Consider the following 24,460-nt stretch of genomic DNA (forward strand, 5'->3'; position numbering starts at 1 on the left):
TCAGGGCAGTGGTGGGCTGCACACGTGGACTCTCCGTTGGATACAGGAGGCGGGGCTGAGCTTCGTGGGCAGGGGCAGGTGCATCAGGATCTTCCTGCTGTGCAGCCTAGTGGTGCCGAGGGGCCCTTCCAAGTACACAGGACAGGAATACACGGCCCGGCCGGCTGCAGGGGGCGCGTCCTTGGCCCCCAGGGCCGGGGTGAGGGCGCTGACGCTGACCGGAGGCAGAGGGCTGGGCTGACTGGAGGAACTGTCCTGCAAGGCGCCTGCTAGCGGGTCCCACTCAGCGTTCCGGAGCTGTAGCCCAATCAGCAGCAGCCCTATCTCCGGAACCGTGGGATTTGGGCCGCTCACCACCTGGGAACGCCAGAAACTGGTCATGGAAAGCCAAGAAGCTGAGGGGTCGTGGTGGAGTGGGATTAGAGAAGCAGATGGGGCTACTGAGAGTAAAACCAAGAAGAGGCAAGGTGGGGTAACTGCTAGGTGTAACCAGGGATTTGAAGGGGCGTAACTGGACACGAAGGGGCAGCAGGAGGATACCTGGAGGTGCAGAGGGCTGCTCAGCTCCTGACATTTGTGGGGGAGCTGACTGGAGCTAGAGCCTTGGCAACCGAGGAAATTCGTCGGGGCAACCCCAGCAAAGGCAGCCTCCCAACGCAGTGACAGCAGCAGGCGGCGCGGGTGGCAAAAGGCTGACAGGTGAAAGATGCGCTCAGGTACATGGGTTCCCACACCCAGGTAGCGAACCAACAGCTGCCCACGGCGAGACAGCTGTCGCAGCCAGTGCCAGGGCGGCTGAGGCCCGGCAGGCGCGTGGGGTCGCCAAGGCGGGGGTAGGCGGCCAGTCCAGAGAGCGTGGGCCACCGCGGCACAGCGCCGGGAGGCACACGGAGGCGCGCCCTGCAGCTGCTGCAACAGGCAATCAAGGTCGCGTTGCAGCGCGCCCACCAGCTGGCTCAGTTCCAGCACCTCCGTCATGAGGAAGCCCTCCAGAGGCCGCGGCGCACCCAGCCCCAGCTCCCCCGACCCCGGGCCGGACTCATCTTGGCGAACGTTGTCGGTCAGCAGAGCCTGCAAAGACTCCAGCCTCCGCTTGGCTTGCACCAGGCGTTGCCGCAGCCGCCTTTCCGCGCGCCGGGAGCCTCCGCGGGCCCTGGGAACCCAAGTGGGTGAACACCGCTGCAGCGCACTCAGGATAGCGCGACTCTGGCGTCGCAACAACCAGGTCTGGGGGCCGGCACTCAGTCCGCAGATCCGGGGTTCAGGTGGTGTGGGCAGTAGGTGCATCTGGGCCTTGCACTCTTCCATAGCATCCAGCTCCTCTAGTTCTTGGAGGTGGAGGTGAGTGAGGGGTGAGAGAGAAGATGGTCTCTTCCCACCCCAGACCCAAGGGAGTAGGCTTTCCTCTGACATTTTAAACCGTTATCAAACCATAACTATGTGAATATTGCCCCCTTCTACATCTTTATTGGTACCTCTGTTATATTCCCTTGAGCAAGGTGGCCTTACTGCACTGTTCCCCACCTCAACACAGATACCTGACAGGAGCTTACCTGGGCTAGGCATCAGAGTGGCCAGCAGATACTGGGGTGTGTGTGGTTGGGCCCAGTTCCCACTGCTGGAGCTCAGGCAGGCTTGTATGAGGCTAATCAGGGCCTCCCTGTCCTTGTCGTCTCCCACAGGACCCCCATAGAAAACCGAAGCTGAGGATGAGGTCAAAGCCCCTCAGTTCTAGCCCCTCCGGTTTCCACAACCTCCCAAACCAAAGTTGTAAATTATGTCCCCATTTCAGTGCTCCCCTCCCTGCCCCTTTCCAGGCTCTCCTGGGGGCTGGTGACTACATGGGGGACAGGAGGAGTCTCACCGGCCAGCTCCTGCATGGCAGCACTGGGATTGCTAAGGCTGGCCCACAGCTGGTCTTGGATCTGCAGGATCTGGGTCAGGGTCACTTGACTCCTGGGGGTGGAGAGCAGGAAGTAGGGTTTCAAAACCGTCTATATGGGGAGGACTTTCACATCTTTCTCCCTAGCCCAAACCTCTCTCCTGAGCTCCAGACCCATGAGGGCTCACTGATCATCGCCACTTGGCACCTCTAATACAACTTGCTTTCAACTGAAATCATCATTTCCTCCCACACCAGCCACCCAGTTGTCCAAGGCAGAAATCTGAGAGCTATCCTTGACTCTTCCCTCTTCCTCACCGCGTATTTACTCGCTCCCCACTGTGACTACCCTAGTCCCTACCACCCATACCATGATCTTGTTCCTTGAGACTGCCAGCGCCTCCCAAAACTATTCTGCTTGCCTCCAGCCCTGCCCAATCTGGTCCATTCTCTGCGTTGCAGCCAGAGTGATCTTTCCAACAGACAGATGGGATCATGTTTCTTCTACTTAAAACCCTTCAGTGACTTACCACTGTCCTCAGGAGAAAATCAGGTCCCTTGTGATGGTCTTAAAGGCCCTTTACCACAAGCCTCACCTCTCCCCACTCAACCCCTAACATGTCCACCTCAGCCACACTGAAGTCTTCTCTCTTCTGCTAAGCTTAGCTCCTTTTGCTCAGAAAGTCATCTCCACCTGATCTGCCTCTGCTGTCAGGACTCAATTCAAAGAGAGATCCTGAAGTCCTTGGAGAAGGCTTCCTTGACTTCCCCTTGCCCTCACATTGTGGAGCTCCCCAGAGATGAATCCCACCAATGTGAAAAATATTCAGTGTTTGCTGAGTGACTGACAGAGCAGGGTGGATGCGGTCCCTCACCAGCACCCTCTGTGAGCCTGCAGCTTCATTCCATAGAGCTGCCGGTGTAGCAGGAGGGCATGTAGGAGGAGCAGAGGCAGCGCCCTGGTTGGGGCTTGCACACAGAGCCCTTGCTGGACTAGCTCCACACTGTCAACCAAGACATGGCCCAGCTCCAGGGACTGGTCCCAGAAAATAGGCATGGAGTGCTGAGTTAACACGGCTGGGGAGGAAGGAAAGCGCTGAGTCAGCACAGTGCATTTGCCTCCCCGTTCCAATATGAGAGCCTATGGGGGAAGCGCCTCACCTGGTAAGGAAGCAATAGCCTCTGAAGATGCAATAAGCCAAAGACGGAAATCTTTGTGGACAGCGGCCACATTCCTGCTTGTTTGTTGAGCAAAAAGCAGTTCTAACTCCAGGTCCGAGACCACTAGGGGTCAGACATGGGGCTGAGATCAATTGCTGGGTAATAGGTCAGACACAAGCCTAGAGATCAGACTTGAGGCTAGGGGGTCAGGAGTTGGATACAAAGGGGACTAGGGGATCAGCCATGAGACCTGAGTTAAAGCTCAGGCCCAAGTGTAGGATAGCGTCCTAGAAACCATCGCTAGGCAGCAAACCCACCCTTGGCTCTGTCCAGCAGGCCCAGCAAGGGCTGTAGCAGCTCTTTTGGCCAGTGAGGCATCAGATGACAGTTCTCCAGCACGAGCCAGTGCCCGGTACGCATAGCCTTGTGGAGCATGCTGACCACAGCTGAGACCGGGTCCCAGGCTTCAGAGCCCAGAGCTATCACCTTCAGATGCTTCTGTCCCTGGGGACCAACAGCAAAATGGCAGGGTAACTCAAAGGGATGCTAGGGTGACCAAGGGACCCAGAGTAATGCCACAGATGACCCAGAAAGTCCCTGAGTAATCCAGAAAGATCCATGAGGATGTTGGAAGGGGAGCCCCACACCCCATCCCAGCCCTAAGAGTCCGGTGGCTCTGTGGCCAAGAGGCTAGGCTCAAACCTGCTCGTGTTTGGCAGCCAGTTTCTGGATGACGGTCAGGGGATGCAGAGTGGCAGTGGGGTGGCCAGGTGGTGGCAACAAGATCAGCATGGGCTGAGTAGCCTGACTGTGTTCAAAGGGTATGGTGGAGGCACCCAGGTTTTCATCCAAGGGCCGGCCCAGGAGGCTGGTGGTGAAGGTTGCCAGGGCACTGGCCAGGCACTCAGGTCGCAGCACACGCCACAGGATCAGCTTCTGGAGGAGGCTGAATGGGCCAGTCCCAGGCCCTGGTGCAGGACCCAGCACTGTGGATGACAGTGACAGGTAAGCCTGCCAAACACTGGAGTGGCCTGCCAGGGACGCACACAGCCCAGCAAATGGGGGCAGTACCTCCAACATCTCACATTCGTGCCAGGCTCTTACCCCTAGCCAGGCCGGTCGAGCCACACCTGGGACTGGTTTTCTGTAGCCTGTGCTGGGAGAGGCTGCCAATCCAGGCCAGAGAGCCAGCCTCTCCAGCTCTGGTGCCTTCCTTGCCACTCGCAGCAGAGCCAAAGCACCCAAGGCCCCCACCAAGGGTACCTGGGTCTGGCCCAGTGTAGCGACAGTGCTGCCCAGTAGGTGGCGGGTCAGCTGCCTTTTTAGCTGCAGCAGATGGCAGGGTAGTTCCTCCCGCTGATGGATCTCACCCTTTATGCTGTTCAGAGCCTGCTTGGTGGCTGCCAGACATTTCTCTGGACTCATACGGAAAAGCGGTAGCAGGTTCTGCAGTGAGCTAAGAGCCTTTATAATGGCCATGCCATGCCAGACCACGCGCCGATAGGGTGCCCACAGTGCCACCTGCTGCAGCCTCAGCTCTTCTAGCTCCTCGAAATGGGCACGCAGCTGACACAGCTCTGCCTGGGTCCTCACCATGTCTCGCAGGAACCTGGCTGGTTTCTGATGCCGTGGGTTCTGCAGCAGCAGCATCGTCAGCAGCCGCTCCTACAAACAGTCTCCTGTTGCGTGGGTCTGGCCCTTTCCCATGCAGCTCCCCATCAGCGACACTCAGCTCCGTCCCCGCACCTGGGCCCCCACAGAGCTCATCCCAGCCCACGGACTGGACCCCCAAGCACCTCAGTAGCCTCCACAGCTTCCCAGGCATCCAGGAATCTGATCTTCAGGTCCTGCCGGTGGTTCTCGAGGTCAGGGCGCTCTGTGCACAAGATTTCATGCAGCATCTGTTCTTCGAGGATTTCCATGTTCATGCCCAGATCCAGCACATTCAGCCCCTTCAGCAATTCACAGCCTAGCACTTGGAATCACATGGGAGACGCTTAACCCCTTCGCCTTGGCAGAGCCAGGGGTGAGGGGCGCAGGGAGTGTGGCTCCCTGCAACAGTCCTGAGCCCACTCTGGGCCAGACTGAGTGAAGCTTAGGCCCCAGTGTTTCCACAAAGCTGTGCTGGCAACTCACCAACTGGGCCTCACCTTTTTCCAAAGAACTGAGGGGAAGGGTAGTGCTCAGATAGAGACAGAAGCCAGGCTGCACCTGGGGCGGGCTCAGCTGTTCCCGCTGCAGTAGCCATTGCAGTTCTGGGCACTCTAGGCCCAGCTCCATGCTGGTCAGGAGCACCGGCAGGCCTGTGAGGGGGAGGCAAGGACACCCTACCCACCTTGCCAGCACCTGGGCCCCCCATGCACAGAATCTGGCTCCCACCCTCTCCCCTCTTTACAGGAGGGCCCCTTCAGGGCTCTTCCGCAGAGTTAGTGCCCAGGGTGAGGGTGGGAGCTGAGGTCAGACTGTGGCGTGAGAGTCCTGTGGGGCCACAGAGCGCGGGGAGGACACAGAAGACGTGTGGGTGGAGAGGACGCGTTCTCACCACCGGCAGCTGCCTGCTGGAGCTGAGGCCCCAGCTCTGGGTCAGCGCCTGAGAAGACCTGGACTTCGGGAGGGGGCAGGGACTGAGTCGCAGTCTCCTCCTCCTCCTGTCCGTTCTCCACCTGCTCCCGCTGCTCTTCCTTTTCCTTGTTCTTCTCCTTGATTCTCCTTTCTTCTGCCTTCTGCTCTTTTGTCTTATCACACTCATCACTGTCACCATCTTCGTCTTCTGCGTCCTCCTCTTTAGGCTCTTTTCTCTGATTTCTCTTGAAGCCCTTCCCTGTGGCAGAAAAAGGAGCTCCTTTCAGGGAGGGACTCAGGCTCCTGGGGAGCCCTCTTCACCCAAGGGCTCCAGCTCATGAAGGAAGGTCTGTGGGAGGACACCTTAGGAAAGTCACGTAAGCTCTCTATGACACAATTTCCTCATCGGCAGAATGGGGTTGGTAGTAATGAGTGCCTCATAGGGTTACTGTGAAGATGCATAGACGCACTCCGCTGGCACCTACCAAGCACTCTGGAAAGGGGGGCTCTCATTATTGCTACTCTAAAATTCCAGGGAGGGGTTCCAGTCACCCCTGAAAGCAGCTCTATTTCTGCTTTTCTAGAGGTTGGTTAGAAGACTCAGTGCATTTCCCTTTTTGCCTAAGCTAATTCTGTCACTAACAACTACAAGAATCATCACTAGCATAGAGATCAGTGCCAGGAAGTATCAACTTGGAGGAGAAAGGCCATAAACTGCAGCATTAGCCATGTCACGGGCAGTGCTGTGGACACAGGTGGTTGGCTGACCAACAGCCACCTGCAACCCCCTTCTTCTTTGCCTCCTCTACTGCAGGAGCTGGAAAAGATAAATATTTTTTTAAGTGTCAAGAAATTTAAGAATTTTAAAGATTTTTTAAAATATTAAGTGTTTAAGAAGTGGGCAAGTGAGGTTGCCAGGTCTACAATTTGGTGTTTCCTATTGCTTAACAAGTTACCACAAACGTAACAGCTAAAAACAACACCCATTTATTATCTCTCAGTTCAGTAGGTTAGAAGCCTGATCAGACGCTCTGCTCAGAGTTACACTGGGCTAAAATCAAGGCTAAAATCACTGGGGATCTGGAACTTGGGTGCTCTTCCAGGCTTACTATTTTGGGGTTTTTTGTTTGTTGTTTTATTGATGTATAGTTTATTTACAATGTTGTGATAGTTTCACGTATACAGCAAAGTGATTCAGATATATATATATACTTTTACAGATTCCATTCCATTATAGGTTATTACAAGATATTGAATGTAGTTCCCTGTGCTATACAGTAGGCTCTTGTTGCTTACCTATTTTATACGTAGTGGTGTGTATCTGTTAATCCCAAACTCCTAATTTATCCTCCCCCCTCCTTCCCCTTTGGTAACCATAAGTTGGTTTCTATGTGTATCTATTCTATTTTGTAAATAAGTTCATTTGTATCATTTTTTATTGATTCCACTTATAAGTGATATCATATATTTGTCTTTCTCTGTGTGATTTACTTCTCTTAGTATGATAATGTCTGGGTCCATCCATGTTGCTGCAAATGGCAATTATTTCATTCTTTTTTATGGTTGAGTAATATTTTATATACATACACACCACATCTTCTTTATCTGGTGATGGGCATTTAGGGTGCTTTCATGTCTTGGGTGTTGTAAATAGTGCTGCTACGCATATGGAGGTGCAGGTATCTTTTCAACAAGGGATGAATTTCCAAAATATACAAACAGCTCCTATGTCTCAATATTAAAAACACAAACACCCCAATCAAAAACAATGGGCATCTTAAGGTCAATTGATTAGCAACCTTAATTACATCCACAAAGTCTCTCTTGCCATGTAACATAATCATGGAGTAACATCAGAGGACAAAGGTGATGGGGGCCAAATTCTGCCTGGCGCATTTGGCTATTCAGATTTCTGGAAGAAGTTTTATTTTCCTGATGAAAGGGACAGAATTGGCAAGAAGCAACTCTGACATGGTGCTTGGAGGGATAGCAGCATTTGATAGCAAATATGGTGGCTTAAAACAATGGAAACTTATTTTTTCAGAGTTCTGGAGGCCAGAAATCCAAAATCAAGGTGTTGACAAGGCTGCACTCCTTCTGAAGGCTTTAAGGAAGACTCCTTTCTTGCCTCCTCCAGCTTCTGGTGGTTCTAGGAGTTCCCTGGCTCGTGGCTACGTAACTCCACTCTCTCTCCATCTTCACATGGCCTTCCTCTGTGTACCTAAGCCTTCTCTTCAGTCTCTTACAAGGACACTTGTCACTGGACTTAGGGCTAACCCTTTGAAATCTAGGATGATCTCATTGCAAGACCCTTAACTTAATTACATCTGCAAAGACTCTTTTTCCAAAAATGGTCACATTCATAGGTTCTGGAGGTTAGGATGTGAATATACCTTTTGGGTGGACACCATTCAACCCACGACAATGTGATAAATGAACATACCATGGATCATAGGTCAGAAAGGTTCTTGGTGCTTGAAGTAAACACTGAAGCTCTGTACCTGTTTATTCCAGTCCTTCTTATAATGTGAGATGAATAAATCCCTGTTTGTTTAAGCCATGGTGAGTTGGACTTTTGTTACTGGTAGTCAGAGCATTCCTGACTGATACAGCACATTGGGGAGTAAGGGGTAATGAGGACTTTTCTTTTCCCTACAGGGAAGGTGGCTAGGCTACGTGGTGAGTAAGAAGTTAGCTTATCTCATGGGACTTGGACCATGTGCTCACTGAACTTTAGTGGATTTAGTAGAAGATACTGGAGCATGCTGGCTACTTCTCTACTTACATGAGAGAAACAGTCTCCAGAAAAAACTTGAAGGAAATTCCTTTCTTCTCATATCAAGCAATTTCAGATCACAGATGATCAGATGCTCATGCACCTTATTGATTTATAAAAAAATGATTCTGTGCATCATGTTGTATGGAATAGGAAATTATGGGCTGTTGGAGGAACCTAGAAAATTGGGGAAGCCTCCGGGTTCATCCCAAGCACTTCTCTCTATGCATTCCCTGCTTGACAAGAAGTAGTCTCCCAACCCCTTGTGATTTTCATACAGCCCAAATAGGGGCTACAGTCCATGGCCAGTTAGCCTAAGCTCACTACTCAGACTGTTTTCTTACTACAGCTATGAGGTGAAGGCCAAAGTTTAGATGGATGACAGTTACACTAAGGCTTAGTGGAATTGGTGGAGCCTCCAGAACCAATGTTAAGACACAGAAGCCAGAAGCTGGGGTTTAAATTCAAGAATGAGAATGTATCAAGATTTGTGTGGGGCTTCCTAGGTGGCGCAGTGGTTAAGAATCCACCTGCCAATGCAGAGGTCGTGGGTTCGATCCCAGCTCCAGGAAGATCCCACATGCCGCGGAGCAACTAAGCCCGTGTGCCAAGAAAAAAAAAAAAGAAAAAAAAAGATTTGTGGCATCTGTTAATGGCTAATAGACTCCTTACAAATGAAATCTGTAGGAAAAAATATGAGAAATTTTAAGGGATTAGCCAGAAAATCCCCCCATCTGGTAACAAGTGATCTGTGTTTGCTTAATTCTAAGGCAAATCCTAAGCCCCCATACCCATTCCAATAGGAAGTGGATATTTTCCGCATAACAGCTATAACAGGGGACTTTTGGCCAACTTTCCTCTCACTGATAGCCCTGGGGACAATGGGCAAAGAAATTATGCTCTTCATCAGAACTCAGGGCAGCTGAACTGACTGTCCAAGAACTCACGGCAGTGAGTCCCATTAGCCAGTGAAATGATGGTAACCATTCGTCTTACTACCTCTGTCTGGCATTGTACAGTATGTGCTAGAGAACAATATACAGTGTGTACTTCTTACCCTTTCCAAGTTTCTAAACAGAAATTTATTATAGTTATCTTGATTTGATTTTGCTTCACTTTGCATATCAGGTGTATTGGTATGGTGAGATTCAGCCTGTCATCTAGCACGGGTTATAGAATCATGGAGAGCCACATCCAGGTCTGATCAAGAGCAACAAACATGATTCAGAGTTTCAGGACTCAGAATTGGATATAGCAGCTAGATGTCTCTTTAAGGTGTCTCTTATTAGAGAGGGGTAAATTAATGTATAGCTACACATGTGATAGCTGTGTAATGGACATTTCTGTAATGGTGTATGGGAACAACAGAAAGTCGTGCTGGACGGCCAAGGGATGGACTGTAAGAATGACAGCAGTAGTATATTGGTAGCAATACTGATGAACGTTTTTGAGAACTTATTATGTATTAGGCACTGTGTGAACTCTTTTCATGAATTATCTTACTTAATACTCACAACACTTTATGAGAAAGGTATGATTAAGATCCTCATTTTCTTGGCAAATAAGCTTAGGCCTCGAGAGATTAAATACCTTGCCTAGGCCACCCAGCTAGCAAAGGACAGATATTTGACCCAGATAGTCTACTTATAGAGCCCCTGTTCCAGACCCCGTCATTATACACCTTCTATTCTAGATGGCTATTATTCTTACCAGTACAACCCTCAACCCTTTCTTCTGGGAAATAAACATTCTCCCTTCCTTCCCCCAGGAAAGTCTCCTTCTGATGCTTTACCCAGATGGGTCCCTGATCCAAGCAGAACCAATAGAAATATTTCCTCAGAATTCCCGAACATGGGATGAATTTGGGTAGTAAAGCTCTGAGCTGTAGTTCAAGTTTCTAAGAGTGCCGAGCAGATCAGTAAGTGGATGATCATGGTCAGCCATATAGATTCAGAATCATTGCAATATGGACCCCAAAATGTAAATGTGACCTAATTCATTAATAGCATGTTGGCTGGGGACTTCCCTGGTGGTCCACTGGGTAAGACTCTGCGCTCCCAATGCAGGGGACCCGGGTTCAATCCCTGGTCAGGGCATTAGATCCTGCATGCCACAATTAAAGATTCCATGTGTTGCAACAAAGATCCTGCATGCCACAACTAAGACCTGGCACAGCCCAAATAAATATTAAAAAAACATATATCGTGTTAGCTGATGAAATCTGGGATACTCTGGCCATAAATATTTAGTGTCTTCATTGTGAAAGGCAAGAGCACATGTGGCTGAAAGTGGTAGGCAGCTCAGACACCCCAGAAGCACTGTGTTTATTATCCCCGGCGTTACCTCTGCCTTTGGTGGGATCTGTGGCCAAGCACCCAGCGTCTTCCAGGGGCAGTGGGTTCAGCCAGATGAGGGCCTGGTTGCTGGGGTCAAGCAGCAGGGGCCAACGGCGACTGAAGTAGTGAGTGTGACTTCGCAGAAGCAGGCCTGCCAGGCGGGCTGACTTTCCCTGGGGTTTCAGGTCTCGGTCCCACCTCAGCTGTTCGGATTCAGAGCTCAGCAAGGACAGAAGGCTGAAGGGAGAGCGTGTGGAGAGCAGGGGTTTCTCTGGCAGCGTGATGACAGATTTCTGCATCTGCTTCAGTGCCCGTGCCACGTCATCTGGGCCCAGTGGCTCCTGACAGCCCCCGCAGAGAGCCAGCCATTTGTCGAGCAGCTCCTGACGCCGCATGGGTGGGAAGGGACCCAGGTAGCTGACGGCAGCTGAACACAAGACGGCATCTCCGAACACAGTCGTGTGGTGCCCCTTCAACTTCTGGCGTGGAAGGGAAGACCAGAGCGTGTGTAGGCCCGTGAGGAGGGTACAGGCAGAGGGTCTGGCAGAGAGGGAGCAAGGCAGGGTGTGGAGGAAAGCATGGCAAGGAGGGCAGAGTGGGACAGAGGGAGGCAGTGAGGGCACGGGGAGGAGCAGGGGAGTGGGGACTGTGGTGCAGACATGAACTTGAGGGGGCAATCTAGGAGGGGCTGGTTACCTGGAGCTCTGTGGTCCAGAAATGCATGGGCGTGAGCAGTGCAGCTTTAACGGGCCACTTGTGATGTTGGCCACACTGAGCCTGACTGAGTTTCTCTACCACACGCTTGTGAGAAACCTGGGCATCTTCCAGCTTCTTGCACAGGGCCAAATGGTGCTCTAGGATCTCCTGGGCCTGGAACTGGTACTGGCCCAGGCGGGCCTGCTCTCTAGCCAGTGTCGCCTCCACCTGCCGCAGCAGCAGGCCCGTGGGCAGTCCTCGGCGCTGTGCCAGCCTGTAGCACAGAACGGCCCAGAGCCAGGCCGCCAGGCTTGCTGCAGGTGTGCTCACTGCCCGCAAGTCTGCGTCGCTCATGCCTGGAGCCTTCAGAGCTAGGCTTAACTTTATCATCTCTGAGTCTGTCATCTTCTCCTTGGGGAAGAACACCAGCTCCTGGGAGAGTGTGTGTTAAGAGGGGTGGCGGAAGACATAGATGCTCTGGACCTTGCCCCAAAAGCCTCGTCCTGCCAAGTCTCCCCAGTATGCCTCCACTCTCCTCCACTGTACCCCATATTCCCTACCTGATAAAAATCTTCAGTGCATAACAGCTGCTTGGCACTGGCCCAGCCTTTTTCGCGGTGGAAGAGGTCACACAGAGCATCAGTCACTTGGACCACAGATTCTGGTGGCACTCTATAGCTCCGTATCTCCTCAAAGTCAGCCACCTGCAGCTGGCTCAGGGGCCCCAGAAATGCCTTGCCCATCTAAATGAGGAGAGATGTGCTCTTGAAGTGAGCTCCCAGAAAGTCCTCTTTCTTCAGTGTATTTCCAGGAGGGATCATCTTCTCCTAGGGTTCCCTAAGGGACCATACCCCCAAGCCATCCTATTACCTTTACCCCCTCCCCCAGGAGACTTCATGACAAGTCAACCCATCCTCTCCTCTGAGCATCCCATGAGGGAGATTCCTCTTCCAAGAGAGGAGCAGTGCAGGGCAGGCAGCAGGAAGAGCCTACCTGGTCCAGGAAAGCCTCATGCTGAGCCCGCAGGGCATCCCGCTGCTTGGTCAGGTTCTCAATGAGGTTCTCCTGCTGCCGACACTCTGCCACCTGCCGCTTGTGCAGAAGCTTGTTTTCTTCTAGCTGATGATGCAGTCTGCTGAGGCTCTGTGAACAGAGTTCAGGCTCTGTAGCTCTAGATCCTGGGCCAGGTGGGAATACCCCAAGGGAAGACCCCATGGGCTTGGACTCAGGTGTACTCCTCACTCGACAGTCAGGGTGACCAGGTTGAACTCCAGATAAGCCACAGATACATGCTGAGCTCTGAAACTGTCATTTACTGGTCTGTGAGTTACACATCTAGTAATGCAGCCCCGAGTGGGTGGGTGCTTTTCCTGACCTACCACACAGGCCCAGGCAATCTGAATCCAGAGCCTACACGCTTAACCACTCGGCTACACTCTTCATCTTATTTGAGCCATTAGTGTCATTTGTCACAGAGGACAGCCTCCTCCCGCTTGAACATTCTCCTCTCTTGACTTTCATGAGCCCGTGTTCTTCTTTGGCCTTCTCCAACTTCTGTGGCTGCTCTTTCTCAGTCTCTTCCTCTGCCATCCCTTAAATAGGTCTCAGAAATTTTTTCAGGGCCCCCTTCTCTCCTCAGCCTATACTCCTGTGCACCCTCCTTAATCTCATGGCTCTGATTACCACTTATATTGTAACGACTTCCAAATCTTTATATCTAGCCAGATTCTTTCCCAAGACCCACAACCCCGTATCCATCTGCTTGGTGGGAATCTCCTCTTCAGGGCCTCACAGGCCCCTCAGACTCCACATGTCCAGAAGTGAATGTATTGGCTATGTCTCTTCAGATTTCTTGCAGTCTTACTCATCTCTTCATGTGTTCTTTTCTAATAGAACTGTGGCAAAACACATCCAAGGTTCCCAAAGTAAAAACCTAATTATTACTCTGATTCCATCTCTTCTAGTCCCCCAAACCCAACCCATTTTCAAGGCCTTTCAGTTCCGCCTGCTGAATGTCTCTCGTGTCTGCTCGCATCCGCAACACCATTACTCACGCCCATGCTCTCTCACTCCTGACCTTCTGCACTGGCTTCCTAACTCCTCCTCCCCATCTTCTAAGTGACTTTTCATGCTGCCACCTAATTGGTTTTCTCAAAGCCAAATATCCTATCCTCACGTCCCTTAATACTTGCCACTTTTTTCATTTGGTTTACAATGCCTCCATGACCAGGAGGCCTCCACTCATCTTGCCAACCTCATTTCCTTTTCCTCTCCCAGCACTCTGCTCTCTGGCCATTCCCGACACTCAGCTCCTCCAATGTGGCACACATCCTCTTGCCTCTGGGCCTTTGCACCTGCTGTTGCTTCAGCCTGTGACATTCTTCCCATCCCCTTTTATACCTAATCTTACCTAACCTTCATTCATCTGTTTACATATTTAAGGAATGCTTTTGAGCACCTACCATGTTCTACATGTGCCTCTGTGCTACTTACTGTGGCACTATGCTTTCTCTAGAAGGTCTTTCTTGATACTTCAGAGCACCCTGGACTTGCTCTGTCATAACACACTGTTTTGTAATTGCCTGCATGAGCCTATACCTTCCAGTAAACTAGGTACCATGAAGGCAAGGACAGTGCCATATCTTCCTTATTGGAAGGCGATCTAGTATGTGATAACGTTTATTGGGCTCTTGCTACGTGCCAGCACTTTGAAGTGCTTTACATATAAGATCTTATTTGATTCTCATCCTAACCTCTCTGGATCCGAGTTTTCTTATCTGTAAAATGGAAAAAAGGATGGTCTCCTTAGAAACGTTGAGGCGAAAGTTCTACCTATCTAGATGTAAGCATCGATATAGACATGGACAAAATGTTAATGAGTGCTTGGACAAAAAATATGCAGTTCAACTGATTTTTGTTGAGTTCAGTAATAAGTAAACGAACCAATTGAATACGAGCGGGAAGGCAGATGGAGGGGTCCAGGATGACTCCTGGGATTTAGCTTAGATGACTAAGTGGATGGTGGTGCCATTTCCTGAGGTGGGCGACACTGAGGGAAGTGCACACTGTCATGGCTGCTGCGTGAATGCCCCTGAGACTATGAAATCTCTTATCCAGATTTAGGGCTTCTTATGTTGCGCTCTGATGTAGCTGACCTGGAGTCAAAGAATAATAACACCCCTAAACCATATCAATAATTCCTGGTATTAACCATTTGGGGAAAAGGTAAGGCCCAAGACAGGACACTGGAAGACAGTTTGGAAAATATGGGAACGAGGACTCCTGTACATCTATGAACTTCTCAATCTTTTTTTGCATCTCAACGGAGTCTTGATGTTCAATCTAAGCTAGTGATCCTCCGTGGCTGATGGTAGGAGGCACCAGTACTACGAGGCCTGCACAGAACACATGTGGAGTAGATGTGTATAATAGACACCACATAAGCCAGGCCCCAGGACTTGTGCAACACTGGATGACAGCCCTGAGGGTGCCCATCAGAAGAGGCGGGTCAGGCATTGAGTAAGAAACAGAAAGTAAGTCAGATTATCTGCTCGTGAGTTGATCACTAATTTAATGTGCTGTAGTTATCCCTGAACCTTCCTCAAAGTCTTATGTAGCAGGAAGAAAAAAAATGCAATTTCAGAATTCCTCTTATTAAAAACAAAACAAAAGAAAAAGGTCTATTTTAGGAAAACACTTTTCACTAAGCGTGTTTGACTATAGAAGGTGTTATGACCCCACTGCTACCAGTTTTAGCTAGACATGAGCAGTTTGTTTATTCAAAGAAGAAAATTGCTCTGTATAAGAAAGCAACAGGATTTAGGGTTTGGAATAGAAAAAAAAAAGTCTCTTATTACATGAGCATTGTATGTAGGGAGCTCTAAAGGAAAAGTGGCGTAGCCGAATAGCATTGCGGAGCAGTACTGGGGAGATGGGAGGAGGAGAGAAAAGTCTTTCACTAGGAAACGCCCTGTAGAGGAAGTTAACTGAGGAAAATTCAGGACACTGAGGTCTAGTATGCCATTCAATCTATTTCTGGTTCTTTTCTAGAATGTAAATTGCCCCCACTTCCGTCACCCATCCACTGCACATGACAGTGTATATTTTTGTATATACAGTGTATATATTTGTATATTTGGTGCTTTTGTGGAAGGAAGTGGTGCAGGGACAAAGCAGCATGGGAAGAGAGGACAGCTACAAGAGGTGTGCCAACTAGCAGTGATACAGAATCCAGGAGAAGAGGATTAGAGTGAGAGGGGACCATGAGGATGTAATCCCGCCCCATTCCCAATGGGAATCTCTGGAGAGCTTGGGGAACTTACTGAACTTCACACAGTCAAGGTACTAGGGACAACCAGAAGCAGACACTTGGGTTTCATGTGTTTAGAGGAATCAGCCCTGTCTCAGCTGTGCCACGGGGAACTTTGAGCCTGAGCTCTAAAGGAGGAGGCAGCAGGGATTAGAGAGATCCCCTGGGGGAAGGGGGAGTCTCAGGAGACGAGAACTAAGGTTTAGTCTGGTTGGTTCCTCTGAAGTCCCCGTTTGGGCTCCTGCTTTGACCCTACTGTGCATGCCTCAAAATCCTCTGCCTCTTACCTTGCGGGAGCCTTTCAGCTGCTGCTCCAAGTTGAAGACCAGGTTGGCGTGGGCACTGTGCTTCTCAATCAGCATTCTCAGATTTCCCAGGGCATTCTGGATCCTGAAGACACAGGGTGCCAGTGAATGGACACAAGGGAGCAGAAGGAGGTGCAGGGGAGGGAATGGGGCCACTCACCGCTGGGCCTTGTTCTCAATCTTCAGGGTTATCTGTTGCTGCAGCAGCATGAAGGTGTCCAGGAAGTCCAGGAAGGTCTTGGGGGTGACGAGTGGCAACTCGGGGCACAGGTGCTCGTGGTAGCTGGCAGCCGAAAGGTGGATGAGAGCCATGGCTTTGGCCACACTGGGACTTGAGGCCTGGAGGTCTAGGCACTTCAAGGAGTCTGCAACAGGCATGGCTTTAGACTGGACTTGTGAGCTTGTAGGGGAAGAAAGGAAAGGGACCCTCTCCTGGCTCAGGAAGGAGGGTAGAAAAGGTGAGGGGGGCTCAACTAGGTTCTAGAGACAGAGACTGACCTAAGTAATGATCCTCTTTAGAACCTGGTCAAGATGAGTGGGGAGGACGGGTAAAAAGGGCTCACCATCATCAAAGGGTGGGCTCTGAGCCCCCTCCAGGTGGTGCTGGGCAACACTGACCAAGGAATCTTGGTCCCAGGGTTCATAGCGGTCAGTGCTGGCGACGGCCATCTGAAGGAGCCTCAGGAAAAGGGTGGAAGGCAGCTGTTTGTGGGCCTGGTCATCTCCGATCAGGATGAACATGTGCAGGTGGCTGCATACCTGCTGGTAAAACCTGTGGGGCAGGAGCTCCGGCACCGTCCTCCCCTTTATCCCTGTTTGCCCATCCAGGTTCCCATCCCAACCCGACCCCTCACTGCTGCTCTTCTGTGCCCTCACAGTAGCCTTTAGGTTTTGTGGGGGGTTTTGGCCTTTGGCCAGGATGGGGCAAGAGCAGAGCAGCCCGTAGTGTGGGCTTCTTGGCCTCACCTCCGCAACAGCATTTCCTTCTTGACGGTCTGCTTGACACTAAGGTTGTCCCTGAGGAGGTGTTCTTCAATGTTGTCCAGATCTGCTTCTGTGTACTGGTCAGGGAAACTGCCTGAGGTTGCCAGGGCCAGCAGGCGATGCAGGGTAGTAAGATCCACACCCTTGGGCACCAGCAGGGCCACCGGCTGGCCTAACATGCCAGCATGCCAGCTGGCATCCCGTAGACACTGGAGAATGGCCTCCTCTGATCCACATGGCAGATGGAAGAGGCGGGCCTGACAAATGCCAGCAGCCAGCGTGACAGCAGTATGGCGCCCGGCCCCCTGAGCCCCCGAGAGCAGGAGGCCATGCTGCCTGGGCCTGGCCAGCACCCGGACCAGGCGGGCCACGTGCTGGGCCGTGGAGCGGCACCGGGCAAGGGGGGGGCCCAGCCTCAGCTGAGCGGCTGAGGCGGCCAGCTGCTCCTCCAGGCTCGCCCACTGCCGTTCCAGGTACAAGCTGGCGCTCTGCGAGGTGGACCCTAGTATCAGCTCCTGACTGAAGACAACATCTGAGGGCTTTTCCTGGGGATGGAGCAGTAGCACTGGGAGCAACAGGGGTGAGATCACGTCTACCTGGGTCATTTTCTGCCACCAGTTCCTGGACCTGTTATTCAGCTGGAGTTTGTAGCTGGAGGTCCTGGTGCCTTCCTCCTGGCTTCTCTTCTGCCTTACGCTCCCTGTGGCCACCCTCTTTACTGGTACCATGGATGGCGCTGAATCGTGGGACGGTGAGCCTGCGGAGACCTGAAGGCCACGCGGGTCCTCCTCCTCCTCCTCGGTCTCACTGCCGCTGTTGCTCAAGTCCTCCCACTGGGCCAGCTCCCCTTCGGATTCCACTTCAGGCACCTTCTCTTCCTCCTCCTCCTCCTCACAGCCCTTGCCCAGGCTCTGGGGCGCTGGCCCACAGCAGAAGACATTCTGAGCTACCTCTAGGAGCAGGTTGGCACAGAAGGAGCGTTCCCTGGGGCTGTCCAGCCGGTCACAAAAGGTTCTCTGCGCCTCGTGCAACCACAGACGCACCACGTTGCGCATGGCCATCATGACCGCCAGGCGGGTGCCACGGAGGCCCGACACCCGGTGCAGGTGCTCCTGGTGGTTGGGACAGTCCACAAAACCCCGGGAGCCCAGCCTGATGGGCAGCAGCTGCAGGCTGCCCAGCAGCTGGCTCACAGAGTGCAGGGAGAAGTGGTAGTGCGGGCGGAGGGGTGAGGGCATAAAGCAGTTGCCCACCGCCTCCCAGGCCTCCACCGAGGCCCGGACCAGGGCCCTTGCTAGAACACTCTGCCGCTCCACACAGGGGAAGCGCTCGAGCCAGGCCTGGATGCTGGGCGTGTGCCTGCTCAGCAGCGTGGCCTGGGTCACGCTGCCCAGGGCCAGCACGGTGAAGAGCCGAGAGAGGCGTGGGCACAGCGGGCGCTCGCAGAAGCCTGGCACTGTGGCAGTGGCGAGGAAGTTGACTATAGGCTGCAGCGCCTGCAGCTCCAGGGTGTTGTTGGCGTACACGGTGCCGTCTATGGCCTGGCGCAGAGTCTCCAGCACTGGCTGACAGCTCTTCTCTGGGTCTGTGGGCCGTGAAGAATAACAGAACAGGCGTGAGTCCGCACGAGTGTCACCCTGCTCCTCCTCTCCCTGCCTCACTGGGGCTGCTCTGGGCACACACGGGGGTCTAAGGAATTTTGTGCACCTGGTGTGTTGGGACTTGGTCCTGTCTAAGTCGTTCTCTGTCCCTCGCACCCTCTGTAGAAGTGAGTGAATGATTTTTTTCCCCTCTTCTGCCCTAAATCCTACCTCTAAGACCAATTACATATTCCTTAACCAAAGGTTAATGAATAGGAAGGTTTGCAAACTGAGACTGATGGAAACCTGACCTGAGCACAACAGAGGGAAAAGTGCAATCATCAGTCAAAGACAGTGGAGTTATATCTCATGTGCACTTTTATAAAGTCCACTTTATTAAAAACTTATTTATATAAAATAAGTTTTACACATTTGAAATAGTTCAATGCGTTTTAACAAATGTATATACCTGTGTAACCAGCACCCCAATGATACTCAGGACATTTTCATCGCCCCAGAAATTTCCCTCATGCCCCACCGCAGTCAATCCCCTGTCTGTCCCAGGAATTTCTATCTGATCTGATTTCTATTACTATGGATTAGCTTTGCCTGTTCTAGAATGTCACAGAAAGGGAATCATGCAGTATGTAGCTTACCATGTCTGGCTTCTTTCACTCAGCATGATTCTGAGATTCATCTGTGTTTCGCATATATCAGTAGTTTGTTCTATTTCATTGCTGAGTGATATTCCATTATGAAAATGTCACAGTTTGTAGATCCACTGACACATGGATGGACTTTTACATTGTTTCCAGGTTTTGACTATCCAGAATGATGCTGCTATGGACATTTATGTATAAGTTTATTTGAGAACGTACATGTGCTTTCATTTCACGTGGATAAATACCTACCAGCAGAACTGCTGGGTCAAATAGCAAGCATACATTTAATTTGTAAGAAACTGTCACACTTTTTTTTTCATAGTTGTTTGTATCATTTTACACTCCTACCAGCAAAGTGTGAAGGTTTCAGTTGCTCCACATTTCACAATTATTATAGGTCTTTCTAATTATAATCTTTCTAGTAGGTGTGAAGTACTGTCTCATGGTGGTTTTAGTTTGCAGTTAACTGATGCCTGATAATATCAAGCGCCTTTTCACGTGCTATTGGCCACTCATATATTTTCCTTTTGTGAAGTGTCTGTTCAAGTCTTTTGTCCATTTTTTTAATGGAGTTTTTCTTACTGATTTTTAAAAACTTTTAATGTATTTTGGGTGTAAGTTCTTTGTCAGATATATCTATCATAAATTTTTTTCTATGGCTTATTTTTTTCATTTTCATAACAGTGTCTTCTGAGGGGCATAGATTTTAATTTTAGTAAAATACAATTTTTGTATCCTAAGAAGTCATTGCTTCTAACCATATTCACACAGATTTTTCTCCAATATATTTTTTTTAAGTTTTATAGTTTTAGCTTTTAGATTTAGGTCTGTAATACATTTATAATTGATTTTTGTGGATGTTGTGAAGTAGGATTCAAGGTTCATTTTTCCCCCCCTACAGACATACAGTTGTTTCTGCCCCATTCACTGAAAAGACTATCCTTTCCCCCATTGAATTGTCTTGGCACACTTGTTGAAAACCAAATGACCATATATCAGATTCACTGTTCTGTTCCATTCGGCTGTATCCATGTCCTTATGCCAATATTACACTCTCTTGATTACTGTAACTGTATAACTTGAAATTACTAGTGTAAGCCCTCCAACTTTGTTCTTCTTTTTCAAAATTGTTTTGGCTCTTCTAGGTCTTTAGCATTTCTGTATGTCTCAGAATGAATCTGTCAGTTTCTAAAATAAATTTTAAAAAAAGCCTGCCGAGATTTAGATGGGTTACATTTAATCTATAGATCAATTTGGGGAGAATGAGCCCTTTAACAATGTTGACTCTTCTGATCTATGAACATGGTATGTCTCTTCATTTACTTAAATCTCCTTTATCTCAGCAACATTCAGTAATTTTCAGTGGATATCTTTCACTAATTTTATTCCTGCATACTTTAAGCTTTTAAATGATATTTTAAATATTTAAAATTTTTGATTTCCAATTGTATGTTATTAGGATATAGAAATAATGACTTTGTATGCTGTGACCCTGCTAAATTCACTTATTTATTCTAATACTTTCATAGTTGTTGTTGTTTTAATATTTATTTATTTATTGGCTATGTTGGGTCCTCATTGCTGCACACGGGTTTTCTCTAGTTGTGGTGAGCGGAGGCTATTCTTCATTGTGGTGTGTGGGCTCCTCATTGCGGTGGCTTCTCTTGTTGTGGAGATGGGCTCTAGGCGCTCGGCTTCAGTAGTTGCGGCACACAGGCTCAATAGTTGTGGCTCACAGGCTTAGTTGCTCCATGGCATGTGGGATCTTCCTGGAGCAGGAATCGAACCTGTGTCTCCTGCATCGGCAGGCAGATTCTTAACCACTGCACCACCTAGGAAGTCCTCAGTTGTTTTTTGTTGTTTGTTTGTTTGTTTTGGTAGATTCCTTAGGACTCTCCATGTAGTAAATCATGTTATATGCTAGTAGAGACAGTATTACTTTGTCTTTTCCAACTTTAAAGGCTTTTCTTTCTTTTTTTTATTGCACTGATGTGGGTCTCTGGTGCACTATTGAAAAGAAGCAGTAAGAGTGGACATTCTTGCCTTTGATTGATCTTATGGAGAAAGTGTTCAATATTTCACAATTAAGTATGTGATTAGCTGTAGACTTTAATAGATACCCTTCATCAAATTGAGAAAATTCCCTTATGTTCCTAATTTGCTTAAAGTTACCATAAACAGTGTTGATTTTTTTTTTTTTTTTGCCTTGCCTTGCCGTGGCATGCGGGATCTTAGTTTCCCAACCAGGGATCAAACTCACGCCTCCTGCAATGGAAGCATGGAGTCTAACCACTGGACCACCAGGGAATTCCCAATAGTGTTGAATTTTATCAAATGCATTTTCTTTATCTATTGAGGTGATCTTACACTTTTTCTCCTTTATTCTGTTAATGTCATGAATTACATTGATTTTTGAATGTTGAGTCAACTTTGCATTCTTGGGAGATATCCCACTTGATCATAATGTGTTGTGCTTTTTATATGTTGCTGAATTTTACTTAACATTTCATTGAGGATTTATTTTTGCATTTATATTTATGAAAGATCATGGTCTATAATTTATTTTCTTGAAATATCTTTTCAGAACTTGGTATTAGGGTTATGGTGGCCTTATAAAATGAATTTAAAAGTATTTACTCCATTTTCTGAAAAAGTGTGTGTAAGTTTCCATTTTTTAAAAAATATTGGATATAATGTAACTGTGTAATCATCTGGGACTAGGGATGTTTATTATTATGAGTTCAAATTTTTAATAGATACATAGGGCTATTCATTTTCTATTCTTCTTCCTCTCAAGTCAGACTTTGATAAGTTGTGTTTATCAAGGCATCTGTTCATTTCATCTAAATTATAAATTTATTAGTATAAAGTTTTTCTCAATATTCCCTTGTCATCCTTTTTAAAATCTTTGAAGTAAAACCTCTTTCATTCCTGATATTGATAATTTATATTTTCTCATTTTATTTCTTGATTTGTGTTACTTGGGGATTCATTTTATTTATCTTTTTCAAATTTTGGCTTTATTGATATTTTCTATTATTTGTGCTTTTTTCTGTTTCATTGATCTTTATTATTTATCTCCTTCTAATTACTTTGGGTTTAACTTGCTCTTCTTTTTCTAGATTCTTAAGCTGAAAATACAGATCACTGATTCTAAATTTTTCCTCTTTTCTAATATGAGCATTTAAAGCTATATACTCTCTAAGCACTGCTTTAGCTTCATCCTGCAAATTTTGATGTGTTGTGTTTTTATTATTTTTCAGTTCAAAATATTTTCTAATTTCCCTTGGAGTTTCTTCTTTGACGCATGAGTTGTTTAGAAGTGTGTTGTTTAATTTCAAAGAATTGGAAATTTTCTAGGTATCTTATTGTTACTGGTTTTTATTGTTACATTCAGAGGAAATATTCTGTAAAATTTAATCCTTTGAAATTTGTTGAGACTTATTTTATGCATGTGGTCTAGGTGGATGTTCTACATGCACTTGAAAAGAAAGTGCATTTTGCAATTAGTGGGTATAATGTTCTCTAAATGTCAATATGACTGATAGTGTTATTCAGATCTATATTCTTATTTTCTCTATCCTTGTTCTATCAATTATTAAGAGAGGAGTGTTAAGCATACTGCAGTTTTGGACTTGTTATTTCTCCCTCATTTTTATCTGTTTTTTCCTTCACATATTTTGAAGCTCTGTTTTAGGTGCATACACATTTTTGACTTTTATATCTTTCTGATTAATTGAATCATTTGATTATGAGATCTCCAGTTCTCTATAATACCCTTTGTCTTGAAGGGCTTTGGTATTACTACAGCCATACAACTTTCTTATGCATACTATTTGTATGGTAAATATTTTGCCTTAAAAAAAAAAATCTGTGTTTTCATATTTAAAGTACATCTCTTACATAGTGTATAGCTGATTTTTCATCTAGTCTAACAAGGTTGCCCTTTTATTTAGAGTGTTAGTCCATTTACATTTAATGTAATTATTGATATGGTTGGTTTAAAGTCCACCATATTTAGGCACGTTAAAAAACTAAAAATAGAGCTACCATATGATCCAGCAATCCCACTCATGAGCATATACCTGGAGAAAACCATAATTTGAAAAGATACATGGAGAAAACCATAATTTGAAAACATACATGCACCCCAATGTTCATTGCAGCACTATTTACAATAGTCAGGACATGGAAGCAACCTAAATGTCCATCGACAGAGGAATGGATAAAGATGTGGTATATATGCACAATGGACTATTACTCAGCCATAAAAAAAGAACAAAATAATGCCATTTGCAGCAACATGGATGGATCTAGAGATTGTCATATTGAGTGAAGTAAGTCAGACAGAGAAGGACAAATATCATATGATGTTGCTTATATGTGGAATCTAAAAAAAATGGTACAAATGAACCTATTTACAAAACAGAAATAGAGTTACAGATTAGAAAACAATCTTATGGCTACCACAGGGAAGAGGGGGAGGGATAAATTAGGAGACTGGGATTGACATATACACCCTACTATATATAAAATAGATAACTAATAAGGACCTACTGTATAGCACAGAGAACTCTACTCAATACTCTGTAATGACGCATATGGGAAAAGAATCTAAAAACAAGTGGATATATGCATATGTATAACTGATTCATTTTGCTGTTCAGCTGAAAGTAACACAACATTGTAAATCAACTCTAATCAAAATTTAGAAAAATAAAGTCCACCATATTGTTGTCTTCTATTTGTATCTTCTATTTTTTTTTATTCCACTGTTGCTCGTTTCCTGCTTTCTTTTACATAACTGAAATATTTTTATACCCCAGTGCATTTCCTTTATTGCCTTTTTAGTCATACTCTTTGTTATTAGTATTTAGTGATTTCTCTAGGGCTAGCAATATACCTCCTTAACTTCTCAATACTTAGAAGTAACATTGTACCACTTCATACCTCATACCTAACATTTTCCACTTCCTATTTTCCATTTCACAAATGTAAGAAACTTACAATGGTATAATTCAGTTTACTCACTGCTCCCCACCCTATCCTTTTACTATTGTTCCATTTTTTTCATTTCTACTTACATTGCCAACTCTATCTAACAATATTATTTTTGTTTTAAACCACTGGCTATCTTTAGAAGAAATTGAGACAAAATATAGTTACTTATATGTACCTACATATTTACCATCCCTGATGCTCTTCAT

The 24,460-nt window shown here is 47.7% G+C and overlaps 1 protein-coding gene across 1 annotated transcript in view; it reads right to left on the reverse strand.

Moving 5' to 3' along the window:
- DNHD1 (dynein heavy chain domain 1) overlaps nt 1-24,460 on the reverse strand; it is a 69,691-nt gene continuing 45,231 nt past the window's right edge. Inside the window, exons 22-40 of the mRNA XM_057749355.1 lie at nt 16,994-18,596; nt 16,591-16,799; nt 16,188-16,392; nt 16,010-16,112; nt 12,407-12,556; nt 11,974-12,156; nt 11,414-11,845; nt 10,725-11,196; nt 5,586-5,864; nt 5,194-5,346; nt 4,840-5,018; nt 3,746-4,708; nt 3,361-3,547; nt 3,044-3,166; nt 2,758-2,959; nt 1,865-1,956; nt 1,554-1,703; nt 541-1,328; nt 1-357 (exon numbers count right to left, since the gene is read on the reverse strand). Of these exons, the coding sequence (XP_057605338.1) occupies nt 1-357; nt 541-1,328; nt 1,554-1,703; nt 1,865-1,956; nt 2,758-2,959; nt 3,044-3,166; nt 3,361-3,547; nt 3,746-4,708; nt 4,840-5,018; nt 5,194-5,346; nt 5,586-5,864; nt 10,725-11,196; nt 11,414-11,845; nt 11,974-12,156; nt 12,407-12,556; nt 16,010-16,112; nt 16,188-16,392; nt 16,591-16,799; nt 16,994-18,596 (6,830 nt within the window). The remainder of the gene's footprint in view (nt 358-540; nt 1,329-1,553; nt 1,704-1,864; nt 1,957-2,757; nt 2,960-3,043; nt 3,167-3,360; nt 3,548-3,745; nt 4,709-4,839; nt 5,019-5,193; nt 5,347-5,585; nt 5,865-10,724; nt 11,197-11,413; nt 11,846-11,973; nt 12,157-12,406; nt 12,557-16,009; nt 16,113-16,187; nt 16,393-16,590; nt 16,800-16,993; nt 18,597-24,460) is intronic.

Source organism: Hippopotamus amphibius, chromosome 9 (assembly GCF_030028045.1).
Source record: "Hippopotamus amphibius kiboko isolate mHipAmp2 chromosome 9, mHipAmp2.hap2, whole genome shotgun sequence".
NCBI classification, from domain to species: domain Eukaryota; kingdom Metazoa; phylum Chordata; class Mammalia; order Artiodactyla; family Hippopotamidae; genus Hippopotamus; species Hippopotamus amphibius.